Consider the following 14,583-nt stretch of genomic DNA (forward strand, 5'->3'; position numbering starts at 1 on the left):
CCAACGAGAACGGAGGACTGGGCAATGTCCCTTTTTCTGTACATTTATAGATATCTGTAACACTGGCAAAAAGTTTTTTATACTGTGTTTATCTCATTACATTGACTTTAGTTCATTCGTGTTATCCTTGCATTATTCAGCCAATTATGTGGATTAACTTGCTTTCTTGTGAATCTGGTTGTGTGTATGGTGTGTGTGTATGGGGTGTGTGTTGTGCGTGTGTGTCACTCTCGTTTTCCTCCCCCCCTCCCTTGTGCGCTAGGCGGCTGTACTCACAGTCTTCGTCTTCGCCGGCATTGGTGTTCGTGGTGGAGCAGAACGTAGAATATCATTGGAAATACATGCAGTTCTGGTTCCATGGCGGCGTGGTTCTTTCCTGTGTCTCCAATGGTGAGTTCTTTCACTTCTGAGCTCTGTTTCCGCCAGGCTTTTGATGTCGTTGGTACTGCCCCGCAAAAGGTGGCGGATTGTCTGGTCATAATATGGTGGGTGGAACTTTGACTTCCACCTAGCTATAGGCGGCTACCGCCGTGGTGTCTGTTGTTGCCGCCCTGGCGGTCGGTGTGGTACATTGGCTGTCTTTTGGAGTTCTAACCTCCATGGTCATAATTTGGCTGTAGTTACCGCCGGCCTGTTGGCGGTATTACCGCCACTTTATCACCGACCCCCAGGGTTGTAATGAGGGCCTATATGTCTCTTAGGTTTCTTTTCTGGGGCACAGCGTTTTCTTTTGCAATAACTTTTCCCTGGAATATCTTCTTCAGCTGTTCTCAGTTTAGCTTCAGTCTTTTTCAAAGTAGGTTTGATTTTCAATTATCAATTGCAACTTTTCATTGTTTTGATCACAGACTTCTTGACCTTGCTGCCACTCATGCCTTTGTCATTTTCACTGTAATTGCTCTTCACGCTGATCCTTGTTTTGAATTGGACTTCAGAAAATTCAAGTTCTTTGTCAGAGCTTTCACTAACCTGGAACTTCACCATTTAATTTTGCTTTTGTCCGTTGTCTTCACTAGTTTAAAATTTTCTAAAGTTTAATTCCCCATTTGGATCCACACTGCAAACTTGAGCTTGCATTTAACCACTTTGCTTGTGGATTTGTCTCTTTCTTCAGTTGATTCTTTCACTGTTTCTGCCACTTTCACTCTCTTTGTATGAGCAGCATGGATCCACTGCTGTACACTAGCACTTTCACCTCAGTATTCCTCATCAATATCACTTGAAAAGGATCTCTCCAACACTCGTCTGGGCAATCCACACTCTCCTGGGTTGAGATCATGACAAGTTGTTCTTGTTTCTTTTGTTGCTACATTTACCTGGAAAGGGACAGATTTCACCATATCAGCCATTGCCATACGTTATTGACCCTAGTGTAGCTAAAGGACCAAATGCAAGTCTCATGTCTCCTCTTTCCATGATAATCTCATGGGGGAAGTAATTTCATGGGGCGATAACCCAGTTTTTCTGTCAGGAGAACATCTCATACTCATCAAAACAAGAGGAAGGACATCAGGCCACTTTAAATCAGCTGAAGCACAAACTTTCACCAGTTGATTCTTGAAAGTGCAAATGGCCAACTCCACAATCCCTGAAGGTTGTGGTTGATAACTACAATGGAAATTCTGGTTGGCCGCATCCCGCTGTATTTCCTGCTTCTCGGTACCTCTGCCTGCCTCCCCCTTATCTCCCCTGAACCCCTCCCACTCCAGGACCTACTTAATGGCAGTCGATGTGTGACCTTGCCACTGGCACGCTAAAAGCAAGCAAAAGGCAAGCCTGTCTGTGCCCATCCATGCCTGGACCCTGCCCAGTGCCAGGATCCCTGGATCTCCCTCCACCCGCTGATACCCTGCTGCCGAACTCCAGGCCTTGGCCCCCAGGAACCAAGACAGCAACTGGGACAACAACTGCTACATCTCCTTCCCCCAGACCACGGTGAGACCTTTCACCTGCCACCACTGCCTCTTCGCCTGCAACACCGAGACCAACACTGCATCAGCACAGCCTCCCTCCAAGCCCACAAAGCATCTCCAACGCATGCTGATCAACGCTCACTCACTCTGCAAACACGCCATGGAAATCTAAGACGCCATAGCCACGCTCCTGCCGGACCTGATGTTCATCACTCAGACCTGGCTCGGCACTGAACATCACCTGTGCCACTCTGAAAGGATACAAACCGATCCGCAAGGACCACCACAACCAGCTGGGAGGAGGCATCACCATCATGCACAAGGACAACATCCCATGCACCACCTTCGAAGAGGAGTCCCACCTCATGAAACAGCTAGACTTCAGAATCCAAACCGACGCCAGAAGAACCATAAAAGGAGTCCTCACACACCACCTGGCCTGCAAACCATGTTGTGCAGAGCCATTGCTGACCTCATCACCCCTTTATCCAACAACTTTAACAGACCACATATTCCTAGGAGATTTAAACTTCCTCCTGGATGACCACACTTTCTACAACACCAACCAGTCTTCTAGACAACCTTATCAATATTGGACTCAAACAATCAGTTACCAGGTCCACTCACACCCTGGGACACACCCTAGACTCCATCTTCACAGCCACTGAGAAAATCAAGTTTACCCACACAAAGGAGTTTACTTGGACTGACCACCACCTGGTACATTTCACCATATCCAGCAGACCGGAACTGTCCACCACACCTCCGCCTTCCCCCCTCTGTAGATGGGGGAAGGTCACAGAGGCACAAAAGACCACCACCCTCCAGTCCAATAAACCTAGCATCTTTAGCAACCTCAAATGAGGTGGCAGCAGCCTTTCTGAATGGATTATCAACAGTGCCAACAAAGTCACCCTGGCAAGGAGCTATGCCTCCAGAAGATCCAGTAAGCCAGCCAGGTGGTTTACCCCTAAACTATGCACACTCAAGAGAGAAGGCAAACGGTTAGAAAGATGGTGGTTTTGCACGAGGGACTACGTGGACTGCACCACCTTCAAAGATGCTCTGAATAAGTACCATCATGGCCTCAGCAAAGCAAAGAAGGCCGCCCTGCTCAGTTGCATTGAGGAAAGCACCACCCTCCTAACGGAACTCTTCAAGATCGTCAAAGAGTTCTCCCACCCAGCAGCCACAGAAAACCCGATCCAACCTTCCAAGACCCTCTGCAACTCTCTTGCTGACTATTTTCACGACAAGATCACAGCCATCTACAAAAACTGCCCTCTGCAGCCCACCAACGTATATCACTTTCTGACTGCGTCTGAGAATTCCCCCGGTCACCTCATCACAGACTGGATGACACAATCCATACTGGAAACAGCCGCCCTCCTTGACCTCAATCCACTCCTGTCCACACTACATCTTCAACCTTGGTCAGAAGGAGATCAGCAGCTTCGTCACTCACATTTGGAACACCTCCAACAAGACTGCCACCAACCCAGAGGCATGGAAACAAGCAGAGGTCAAACCGCTCCTGAAAAAACTTTCAACCAATCCCAGCGACCTCAAAAATTATTGCCCCATCTTTCTGCTTTTCTTGCTAGCCAAGCTCCTTGAAAAAGCCATCAACAAGCAACTCTCTAAACACCTTGAAAGAGACAACCTGCTAGACTCCTCCCAATGGGGTTTCCGCTCCAACCACAGAGAACACCTTCATCACTGCAACTGATAACATCAGGACCCTCCTGGACCACGGAGAGAAATTGGTCCTGATCCTCCTAGACCTCTGTTGCATTTAATACCATCTCCCTTTTCGCCCTCACCTCCAGACTCCACCACATCAGGATCTGAAACAACACCCTCAAATGGATCATGCTGCACCCAGAGGGTCTGCCTCCCACCTTTCACGTCAGAACCGAAGAACATCATTAGCGGCATCCTTCAGGGATCCCCTCTTGGCCCCACTCTCTTCATTGTCTACTTGATGCTGTTAGTTAAGCTCATCCACTCATCCACTATGGACTCAACATGCAAATAATACTCTCCCTCTCCGAAGACCACAGCAACCCCAGAGACAACTTCAGCTACACCATGATACACATTGCCGAATGGATGAGATCCAACTGCCTGAAACTGAACACCGACAAAATGGAGGTGATCGTCTTTGGAGGCAACGGCTCCCCCGGGGGGCCATCCATGCTCGGACAACCTCTGACCCCTACTGACCATACATGCAACCTTGGCATCATCATCATCATTGACAGCAAACTTACCTTCAAACAGCAGATAAACACAGTGGCCTTCTCCAGCTTCCATAACCTCCACATGCTACGTTCGATCTTCAAATGGATCCCCATCGAAACAAGAAAGACGGTCATCCAGGCCATCATCACCAGCACACTAGACTATGGAAACGCCCTGTATGTTGGACTCCCAATACAGCTCCACCACTGCCTCCAGACCATTCAGAACGCAGCCTACACATCCCCTGAAGGGCCCACATCACCCCCCACCTCAGAGAGCTACACTGTGGCTGCGGGTGCACGGGGTGCAAATTCAACGTTCTCACAGTCGCATACAAAGCCCTCCACAACCTCAAACCCAAGCTTATCAACCACAGACTCTCCTTCCACCAGCCTACCAGGGTGCTTAGCTTCACAACCCTTGCCCTCGTGCAGGTCCCAAGAATCTTCCTTCTCCTACCTTGCTGCTAAGTCCTGGGACGACCTTCCTCCCCCCGCCTGCGCACATCGTACATGCTCCTTGACTTACAGGAAAAAGCTCAAGACTTGGCTGTTTCAGGAGTATCCACTGGTGCACAAAAGGCTCCCCCAGTGCCTAGATACCCTCCCCGGGTGATAAGTCATGCTTTTCAAATAAATTGATTGATTTCAAACGCTATGAAAATTATTTACAATACCTCATTTCTAGAGTTCCGTGATCTGTCTCAATAGAAGAAGGAAAGCCAAAACGTGATGTCAACTCTCTCGACAACAATTTCGCAACTCTTATGTAGTCTGATCTCCTGGTGGAATAGACTTCAACCCATTAAGAAAACAAGCAGGTAATTACCAAGATTTACTTTCAACCATTACAATTCATCATAAAATCTGCTTGTAGTCTTGTAAAGGGGCCTTAGATTTATCAATATGGTTCTTGTCAGTAAGAGTCTTTTTCCCTTGATTATTCAAAGGACATGCAAACATCCTCAGCAACATTTTGAAATTTTGTAATCCTGTATTTCACAAGTATTTTTTCAATATTTGCATTAGGTTATGTCTCCCTGCATGAGACCTCTTAAGCCAAATTTGCACATTGTATACAACATGGAATCTAGTAACACATATTTGTTCTCAGCATTTACATACAAATCCTGATAATTCCTCTTTTAGCCTAATCTCACCTATTGCCTTCTCTCTTCTTCTGGGGAATCATCCTATACATCTCTCAATGCACTCAAAGAAATCTGTATTTAACTATTAAAGAAACAATTTCTGTTTCCTGCATTTAGTACTGCATTAATTCTCAATTTATCATTTTCTTCCACTTATAAAACTATTTCCTCCTGCATTGCTGAATATTTTGCCATCTGATCAGCACAACTCCAAAACCATACTGTCTATCTGTATAGATTATCACATCAGACTTCTCTGACAAACAGCAAGTTTTGTCAATGCAAACGCTTCTGCTACTTCTGCTAAAGTTACATTTGACAGAAAAGATACTTCTAAAGTTTCAGAAATGGAAAATAATGCACAGGCACCCCTCAAAGCCTCATATTGGTCCCTTAAAAAGAACCATTAACAAACAATATCAGAACAGCCATTTTCAAAGGTGTCGCTTTAATGCCTGGTCTTGGTTTTGTACATAATTCAGTAACTTCAATATAATTGTGGTCTGGTTCATCATCAATCTCATCATCTTCCCTGTATTCACATCATCTGTCTGAAATAGGAAGCAGAGTCGCTGGATTTTAGCTATTACACCTCCTAAAAGAGATTTTCTCTATTACAAGTATGGCTTGCCCATAACAAGTCAGTATGTTTTTGGTTAGAAGCTGTGTCCTTTTCTTGTTCATAAGAATGTCTACTTAATGGGGGACATTCACAATTAAAGAATGGCCCATCACAATTGCTTCACAATGTTCAATGGCAATGCAAACAGCTGCGACTGATTTCAAATAACCCGGAAGACTTACAGCTACTGGATCAAATCTAGCTGACAGGTAAGTGACTGGGCACATTAGGCCTCCATATTTCTGTGTATGAATCTAAAATGCACATCCGCATCTCCCATGGCAAAACAGACAAAACGTCAGACTTCAATCAGGCATTCAAGTGTGAGTGCATGACACAAACTCTCTTTCAATTTCTCAAATGCATCAGAGCATTCATTGTCAAATGGTCTCATATCTACATGTCAACCTTACTGAAGGATGTACAATTGCGGAAAAGCTTGAAATCAACTGAAAATAGTACCCAACAATTCCATGTCCAAACATTCAGCTATATGATTTAGCAAAGCAATGGTATCAAGATTTAGGTCCTCTTTGGTTTTAGATGCAACCAGTAGGTCACAATATAATAAACTAAGATTGAATTGCATGGTACCATCAAGCCCTCTGGATCTTTCTTCAGGATTTGGCTAAAAGTGAAGGACTTTCTGTACATGCTTGTGGAATTCTACACCACATGAGACCAAGATCTCCTATTCAAAAATTAAAATGCAAAAAGGAAGTATGATTTGTCATGCAAAGGAAATAAAAATAATGCCTTGCCTAAGCTGATAAGTGTACACCATTCTTTATCTGATGGAATTTGAAACAAATTCACTTGTGGATTCGGTACCACTGGACAACATAGAGCACCAATCATATTAAACTTTTTGGAGAGCTTGTAGGGCTCTCCACTTGCCATTCATCTTTTTGATTCCCATCATAAGAGACTTACAAGTACTATCAAGTACCTCTCTGAGGATTTCCTGCTCAATCATCTTTTCAATCACTGGTTTAAATCCTTCTTCTGCCTCCTTTGTAAGTATAAATTGTACAGTTTTAGGAAATATTGCATCTGGGTTCCTATTATTTTAACTGCCTATGCTCTTTTCATCAATCCAATCTTCCTTCCAGTAAAAACCCATACCTTATCTTTGTACTGTATGTCTTAAATGCAGATCTTCATTTGTTAAAACTGAGAATAAATCAACCAACTCTTGAATCTGGTGAGCTTATCTTTAACATTGAATCCTCATCTTGTGTTTCAATTACAATACCAGCCAGTGTGCAATAAATCACACAATAGGTTTTGCAAAACAAATCCCTTCCCAATGGGTTCACAGAACATGAATAACACAGAATCAATTGGTGCTTGTTCTCCAGCTGACCGATTGCACCTGGAACATCTGCTGTAACCTGATTAACAATTTGTTTATTACTGATCCATACTACTTGGGTTTCTGTTCCAGAAAGGGGAAGGTTTGGGACTTCCACAGAATTAAGTGTATAACAAGTAGCTCCTGTATTAGTCAAAAATTGAAACAGGATGGCCACTGACTTTGCCACAACAAATGAGGCATTTTGATCTACCTATAGAACTGCTCCGATTAAGCAATCTTCCTTCCCCCTCAGGCACCAGCATTGTGAATTACTCACTGCCAACTCATTATTCAGGATCAATAAATGATGCTGTTCATGGGACAACTGTAACACCATCTCTGCCAGCATCCTAATCTGCTACTCTGCTATTGTCACTTTACCCCCCCGGTATTGCTGTGTATGGAGGAGGTCTTTGCTTCTTTGTTGTGTTTGTCTCATCTTTATCATTTCTTTCCTTAACTATAGCAGGAAACGTCTATACACACTAAATTATATCCTTCCTCCAGCATTTCTGATGCTTGTCAGAATTACAGCAGTGATGTAAGTAGATGAGGTTATTATAAAAATAGTCCTGTGTATGTATTTTGAAAATATTGGGCCAAATTAATGAAAATGTAGTAAATCTACAAATATAGGTTTTTGTCTGCATGTAGGTCCAAATCTAGTATTCGTTGCGTTTCACAACCTGGTGCTGGTTACTAGGTGTAGTTCTAGGAATGCCATGTCACTATTCCTAAGGGTTCCTGCTCTCTCCTTAGTGGAGAAATGCTTTGAGGGGAAATGGAGCCCCCCCCCCTGTGGATAAGCACACTTTTTCTTTTTTTTTCTCCAGGGAAAATATTTTTCCATGGCAAACACTCTTCCACTGTACCCTCACTAAATCTGTGGTTATCCGTATTCCATTCCAATCTGGAAGGGCTATTAATACATCCTCTTGTGTGATATGAAACTGGAATTTGAGAATGGCCACATGTCCATGTTTGTGGATGCTCTGAAACTTCCTGGCAATGACAACCATCCCACTCCACCCACCACTTCACCAATCCCCCCTCACCTTCCTCCCCCATCCCTCCACCCCACTGGCTGAGATTCCTGAGTGTGGTTTTGTCTGCACTCATGGTTGACAAATCTGTTCTCGTAAATGCATCTCTGTGTACCAGGAACGTCTTTATGGAATCCTGGTAGGCATTAAAATGGTAGCTTTTTGTGTAAAATTACCTTTACAACCTCATTTACATTTCACATTCAGCCCTAATATTAAGTATTTAAATATGCATATTTCAGCTTGTTTGACTTCAAACTATTAGGCTTTTGCATCTTACCTTTAAATATAAACAAATCTGTATCACGAAGCATGAGGTACTGATGTTGGGTGATGGGCCTTGGAGATCAGTTTACATGTTTTATATCCATTGCCAGGAACCAGACCACAATGGCTTCTTCAAAGGGACGTAGATATGTGTTGCCTCGTGTTTGGTAAAAGAGACAACTCTTTTTGTTAGATCATTTAGAATCAATAACCTACGTGAAGCTTCTGTTCCTTAACACTTCAAGGACACCACTATTTAACAGGAATGCATATCCCGTGCATTAGAGTTATAAAAGGAATATGTGTGTGTGTGTGTTTGTGTGTGTGTGTGTTTTTGGCAATACTCTTCAGGGTCTCCTCTGGCTCAACATGTTGTGGAAAACAGTAGGGTCCCCTTGTGGCTCTATTGCAACTTTGTGAATGGTTTATTTCCTTTATATTATTGCTGAGGTTTCCACTCACCTAGTCTGGCGTATTGCCAATGCATTGTTGTACCAACTCAGATCTACCAAGCACCACAGTTATTTTGTTTCTGCTTTATATTAATGAGAATAACTATTTTATTCAAGTACTGGAATCCTTAAGCATATTTGAGGTAGTATCTATTGTTTTTGTATTGATAAAAAACAGTAATAATGTTTTATAAATGGGGTGTCAATTGCTATGTACACATTTATTATTTTATATTGTTTTTAGGTAAGCTGTCTCCTATTTTGAGCAGCTAGAATGTGTCCTTACGCAAAACCGCCCAGCACCAAAAACATTTGTACAGCCCTTGTTGGAGAGGTTTGTTCTCAAAACAACTGTGTGTGCGCCTGCATGCACACACACACTCGTGCACGCACGCACACACACACACACATACACATGCATGTCAGTGAAAATAAATATGGCCCAGTTTTTGAAAAAGTGTACTAATGTACCAGCAGCTTGAATTTTACCACCATGATACAATCTATATTGACCTTCTTCACGAAATGCACTTATGTAATGAAATTGAAATTCACTTATTTAATAAGGTTGAAAGGAGAACAGTTCTGGTTAAATATGTCTGTTTATAACTTCTAAAAAAATTAAAGTAGCATTACCTTTACTGCATGCGCACAGATGAATATGCTACTTGTCGTTGTTGAGGGGGAAGAGGCATCAGGACCCATGCCAGGCTTCACTTCTTGTGAGTAATGTTCCTTCCTCAACATACACAATTTTATGTTGAGTATTCAGTCAATGGCTTTCAAAATCAAAAAAGCCGGGCTGTCCCATTTCAGTATAGGTACAAATCTAGGTGTTTATTCCTTGTATACATTCAGCTTTCTGCAACCTCATTAGTCAACGTCGCACATCATTTTACATTGATTCACAAAATCCTTCCTCATCCATCTCCAAAAGAATCATTTTGTAAGAAATTAGTTCTGTTTTTGCTGCTCAATATGAACAATGAAGAACAGTATTTCAATATTTGTCCTCCATTAACTAAACCATAGCAGCACAATTAAGAAACATGGGCAACATTGGTACTCATCTTAAATGTCACAAACGTGGTTCTACTCGCATAACTGTATTACTCTTTTTTAAGCAATGTTCACTACAACATTTTAATTACATTTTTCTGCCTCTTCCAAACAGAGATCTGCATCCAGTAGAAAAAAAAACATGTTTTTTATCCTCCTGCCCGGGATGCTGATAGCCTGGAAACTAGTGCCAGCCTCAACTAATGTTGAATACTTACTGGGCAAAGATGAACGTGGCCTTATCTTCACGTTGCTCAAGTTGAACGATACTGACGTGAACAAAAATGAGTCCATCTGCCCTGAAATGAGTAATGGAAACTTGACCAAGCTGGCTGAGGTTCAGAAGGGTCTTTTGAAATTCCCCCCTTGCCTTCCCAGGACACTCACAAGTTTGGATCTCAGCCACAATAAGCTACGTGTGATAGAGGTCCAGAAGATTGTAGACCTCCCTGAGCTGCAGATTCTTGTGCTCAGCTACAACAATATAATGCAACTTAACTGGACAGGGGCTGTCTTTAATAACCTGCAGAGGCTAGACTTGGCATATAATCTGTTGTCATCTGTACCAGCATGCCACAACATGCCAGAACTCCAATGGCTATCACTGGCCGGAAACCCCTTGGTAAAAATTAGCCCGCTTGCTTTCTCATGTTTTCCATCTCTAAGATCCATAGACTTGTCTGGTTCTGTCTTGGGGGTTGAATCCGAAGGTGGTATTAAAGACTCAGCATTTGCAATAAAGGCAACAGATGGCATCACCATGAAAAAAATGGTTAGCCTCACCGAACTAGATCTGAGTGGTACCTTTCTTGAAAACAGTAAGTGTTACAAATGTTGACAATTTTGCAAAAGTAATAATACAAGTGTTTGACCACTTTCAATACAGTTCAACTATTATTGAGAGGTCCTTCATTCTAGTTACCCCCTTGCTGCTTCTCTGTCTCTGGTTATTTTTTTGGTTACTTTGTTACACTGCTTTGCCTTTTAATTTTGCTTGCTCACTTTACTGCTGTTTTACTTTGCTTTCTCCACAGTTTTTTCCTGTCTGTTGATTTCCCCTGCTGTCTACTCATTTCCTGCAGTTTTTTGTGCTCTTTTTTTCTCCTCCTGCCTCACCAGACCATCCCACCCCTCTGAGCGACCCTCCCTCCTCCCAGCACATACTTAATGGAGGGTGCAACACAGCTGCGCAGCAGGTGTGCCAAAGACAAGCCCATCTATGTATGTCCGCACCAGGACCACGCCCAGTGTGGGGACCCATGGCTCTCTTTCTACTTACAGATACACTGCCAATGAGCTCTGAGCCCTGGACCCCAGACTCTGCAATAACAAATGCTGCCACTCTTCCCCACAATCAACAGTAGGATCTTTCACCTGCCAGCACTGTCTATTATCCTGCAACACCAGAAGAACCGCTTGCACAATGACCACGCCAATCATGCCAACCACGACTGCTTCGGAACAACTCCATTGCCTCCTTCTTAATGCATGATTACTCTGCAAGCACACCACAGAGATCTGGGACACCATTGCCTTCCTCACCCCTGACATCTTCCTCACTCAAACCTGGCTCAACCCTACAGCCGCTCCTGGCAGCTTCAGCAACACCAGAAGACTAAAAGATAGCCCACTGGGACCACATCAATAAACACAGAGGTGGAATCGCTATTATCCACAAAGAAACCATCCACTGCATCACCGCCATAGATGACACCTCCCGGATGATAGAACACCTCAATTTCCAACTCCAAATCAACGACAAAACTATCATCAGAGGCATCCTCACCTACAGACCCCCAGGTCCACGCCCTAGTTTCTGCAACACAGTCGCCAAAATCATTTCCCCACTCGCCATCGACTCCAAACATTGCGTGTTCCTCAGAGACCTCATTTTCCACCTCCACTCCCTCAACAGCATCAACACCACCAGCCTCTTCAAAAGCACAAACAGCATCGGCCTCACCCAACTAGTCACTAACCCCACACTCTATGCAGGACACACGCTTGATCCCTATCTTCACAGCCAACGTCAGAATCACGTACAGCCATGCCATCAAGCTCCCTTGGACAGACCATGCTCTCATCCACTTCACCATTAAAGGATCACCTTACACTGCCACCAAGCTGCCCAGCACTTTACATTGCAGTTGGAACAAAGTATCAGAGGGCAAGTGGACCAACGTCCTCAACACCTCCCGCCCTGACACCGCAACCAATTTAGAACAGGCTGTCAAGTCCTTCTTTGCCTGGTTCACCGATTGCGCCGACAGAGTCGCCCCCAGTCAAGCCCACCATTCTCAAGAGACCCTCCAAACAGGCTATCTGGTATGCCACTGAACTGAGAAACATGAAACGCAAGCGACTAGAAAGGAGATGGCGCACCAGCAAGGAGCCCACAGACAGAGACAGGTTTAAGTCGTCCCCCTAACCAATACCACCAACTACTGAAAGAGATAAAAAGGAGCACCCTAGCTGACTCCATTGAAGCCAGCTCTAACCACAGCATAGAACTCTTCAACATCATCAAAGATTTCGCCAACACCTCAGCCACCAAAACATCATCACATCTCAGGAACACCGTTACAGCCTGGGGGTCTTCTTCCATGACAATATATCCACCATCTACAAAAGCTTAGAACACCAACCCACCTCAGCCAACACCCTCAGCCTACTCACTCCCACAGTTGCAAACTCCAATGCGATCTCTAACTACCTGCTCACCGCCTGGGACCAGCTCACCACACAAAACACCACAGCCATCATGAACTCTGTCCACCCAGGAGCACCCATGAACCCCTGCCCCCACCACATTTTCAACCTCGGAAGCAAGATGATCAGCAGCAAGATCACTGCCATTGTCAACTTATCTATAACCATGGGCACCTTCCCTGAAGTATGGAAACACACAGAAGTCAAACCTCTTCTCAAGAAACCCTCTGCTGACCCCAACAAACCCAAGAACTAATGTCCCATCTTGCTGCTTCCCTTCCCCACCAAAGTCCTTGAAAAGGCCATCAACCTCCAACTCCCAGAACACCTGGAGAACAACAATCTTCTGGACCCCTCCGAATCCAGATTCCGCACCAAAAACAGCATCACAAACCTCCCTGATAGCTGCCACTGATGACATTAGAACCCTCCTCTCCACAGGGGAGAAACAGCGACCCTGATCCTCCTCAACCTCTCAGCAGCATTCATCACTGTGTTCTACAACACACTTAACAGTCTTCATCTCATCGGAATCCAAGGAGACACCCTCAAATGGGTTGCCTCCTTCCTCACCGAAGACCCCAGGGAATCCGCCTACCACCTTTCTCCACAGAACCTAATTTTCAGAACCCATGGAATGAACATCATATCCTATGCAGATGATACCCACCTGATCCTCTCACTATCAGAAGACCCCCTCCACCATGAGGGCAACTTCCACAGGTGAATGAGAGGCATCGTCGGCTGGATGAAAAACAACTACTTAAAGCTCAACACAAAATGGAAGTGCTAATATTGAGGTACAACACTACCCCATGGAAAGACTCCTGGTGCCCTTCTGCATTAGGACCTGCACCCACTTCGATAGACCACGCAAGCTTGGCATCATCCTGGACTCCAAGCTCACCATGAAAAATCAGATCAATGCAGTCTCTTCTGCCTGCTTCCTCATTCTTCGTAGGATCTGTAAGATCTTCAAATGGCTCCCTGTCAACACCAGATGAACGGTCCCTCAAGCCCTTGTCACTAGCAGGCTGGACTGTGGAATCACCACGAACCTCCTGAAGAGACTACAGACCATACAGAATTCAGCGGCATTACTCATCCACAACCTCCCCAAATAGACCCACACCACCCCTACCTCAAAAAATTCCACTGGTTCCCCATTCAAAAAAGATGTAAATTCAAGATTCTGATCTACACTTCCAAGGCCCTTCACAATGGAGGACCACAAAACATCAACCACTGCCTGAACTTCCACCAACCCTACTGACACCTGCACTCTATGTCCCTCTCCCTCGCACACCTCCACCCACGCCTCAGCTGAAGCAACAGTGGAGGACACTCCTTCTCCAACCTTTGGACCTCATCCCCTCTTCTGCAATTCAGGAAAGGACTCAAGACCTGACTGTTCAACTGAACCCCTTAGCAGCTTTGTTCCTAATGCCTGGATACCCTTTGCAGGTGATCAGCCTTGCTCTATAAATCCTGATTGATTGATAGTAGTCAAACGCAAGACTATTGATTTCAGATTGTTGATTTACAGGAAATTTCAATTTTGAAATACAATGTAAACTTTATTTACAACTGCAAAGGCATAGAATTACAATTCACAGGGTCATACCTTACAAACCTGGTCTCATGCTTTCTGCTGGTGGCATTGTGTGTTATAGTTCCCTTCATTTAAATACTTCCCCACAAATTTAACAGCCTTGTTTAGAATCGAGCTGATGAGGGACACCTATCAAAGTCTGCTGTATTAGGAGT

At 44.3% G+C, this 14,583-nt stretch overlaps 1 protein-coding gene across 1 annotated transcript in view; it reads left to right on the forward strand.

The window, feature by feature from the left end:
• The window catches only part of LRRN4 (leucine rich repeat neuronal 4), a 200,948-nt gene that overhangs the window by 38,058 nt on the left and 148,307 nt on the right, over positions 1-14,583 (forward strand). Inside the window, exon 2 of the mRNA XM_069234153.1 lies at positions 10,223-10,925. Coding sequence (XP_069090254.1) covers positions 10,250-10,925 — 676 coding nt within the window. The 5' untranslated portion in view covers positions 10,223-10,249. The remainder of the gene's footprint in view (positions 1-10,222; positions 10,926-14,583) is intronic.

The sequence above is a fragment of the Pleurodeles waltl genome, chromosome 5 (assembly GCF_031143425.1).
Source record: "Pleurodeles waltl isolate 20211129_DDA chromosome 5, aPleWal1.hap1.20221129, whole genome shotgun sequence".
Classification (NCBI taxonomy): Eukaryota; Metazoa; Chordata; class Amphibia; order Caudata; family Salamandridae; genus Pleurodeles; species Pleurodeles waltl.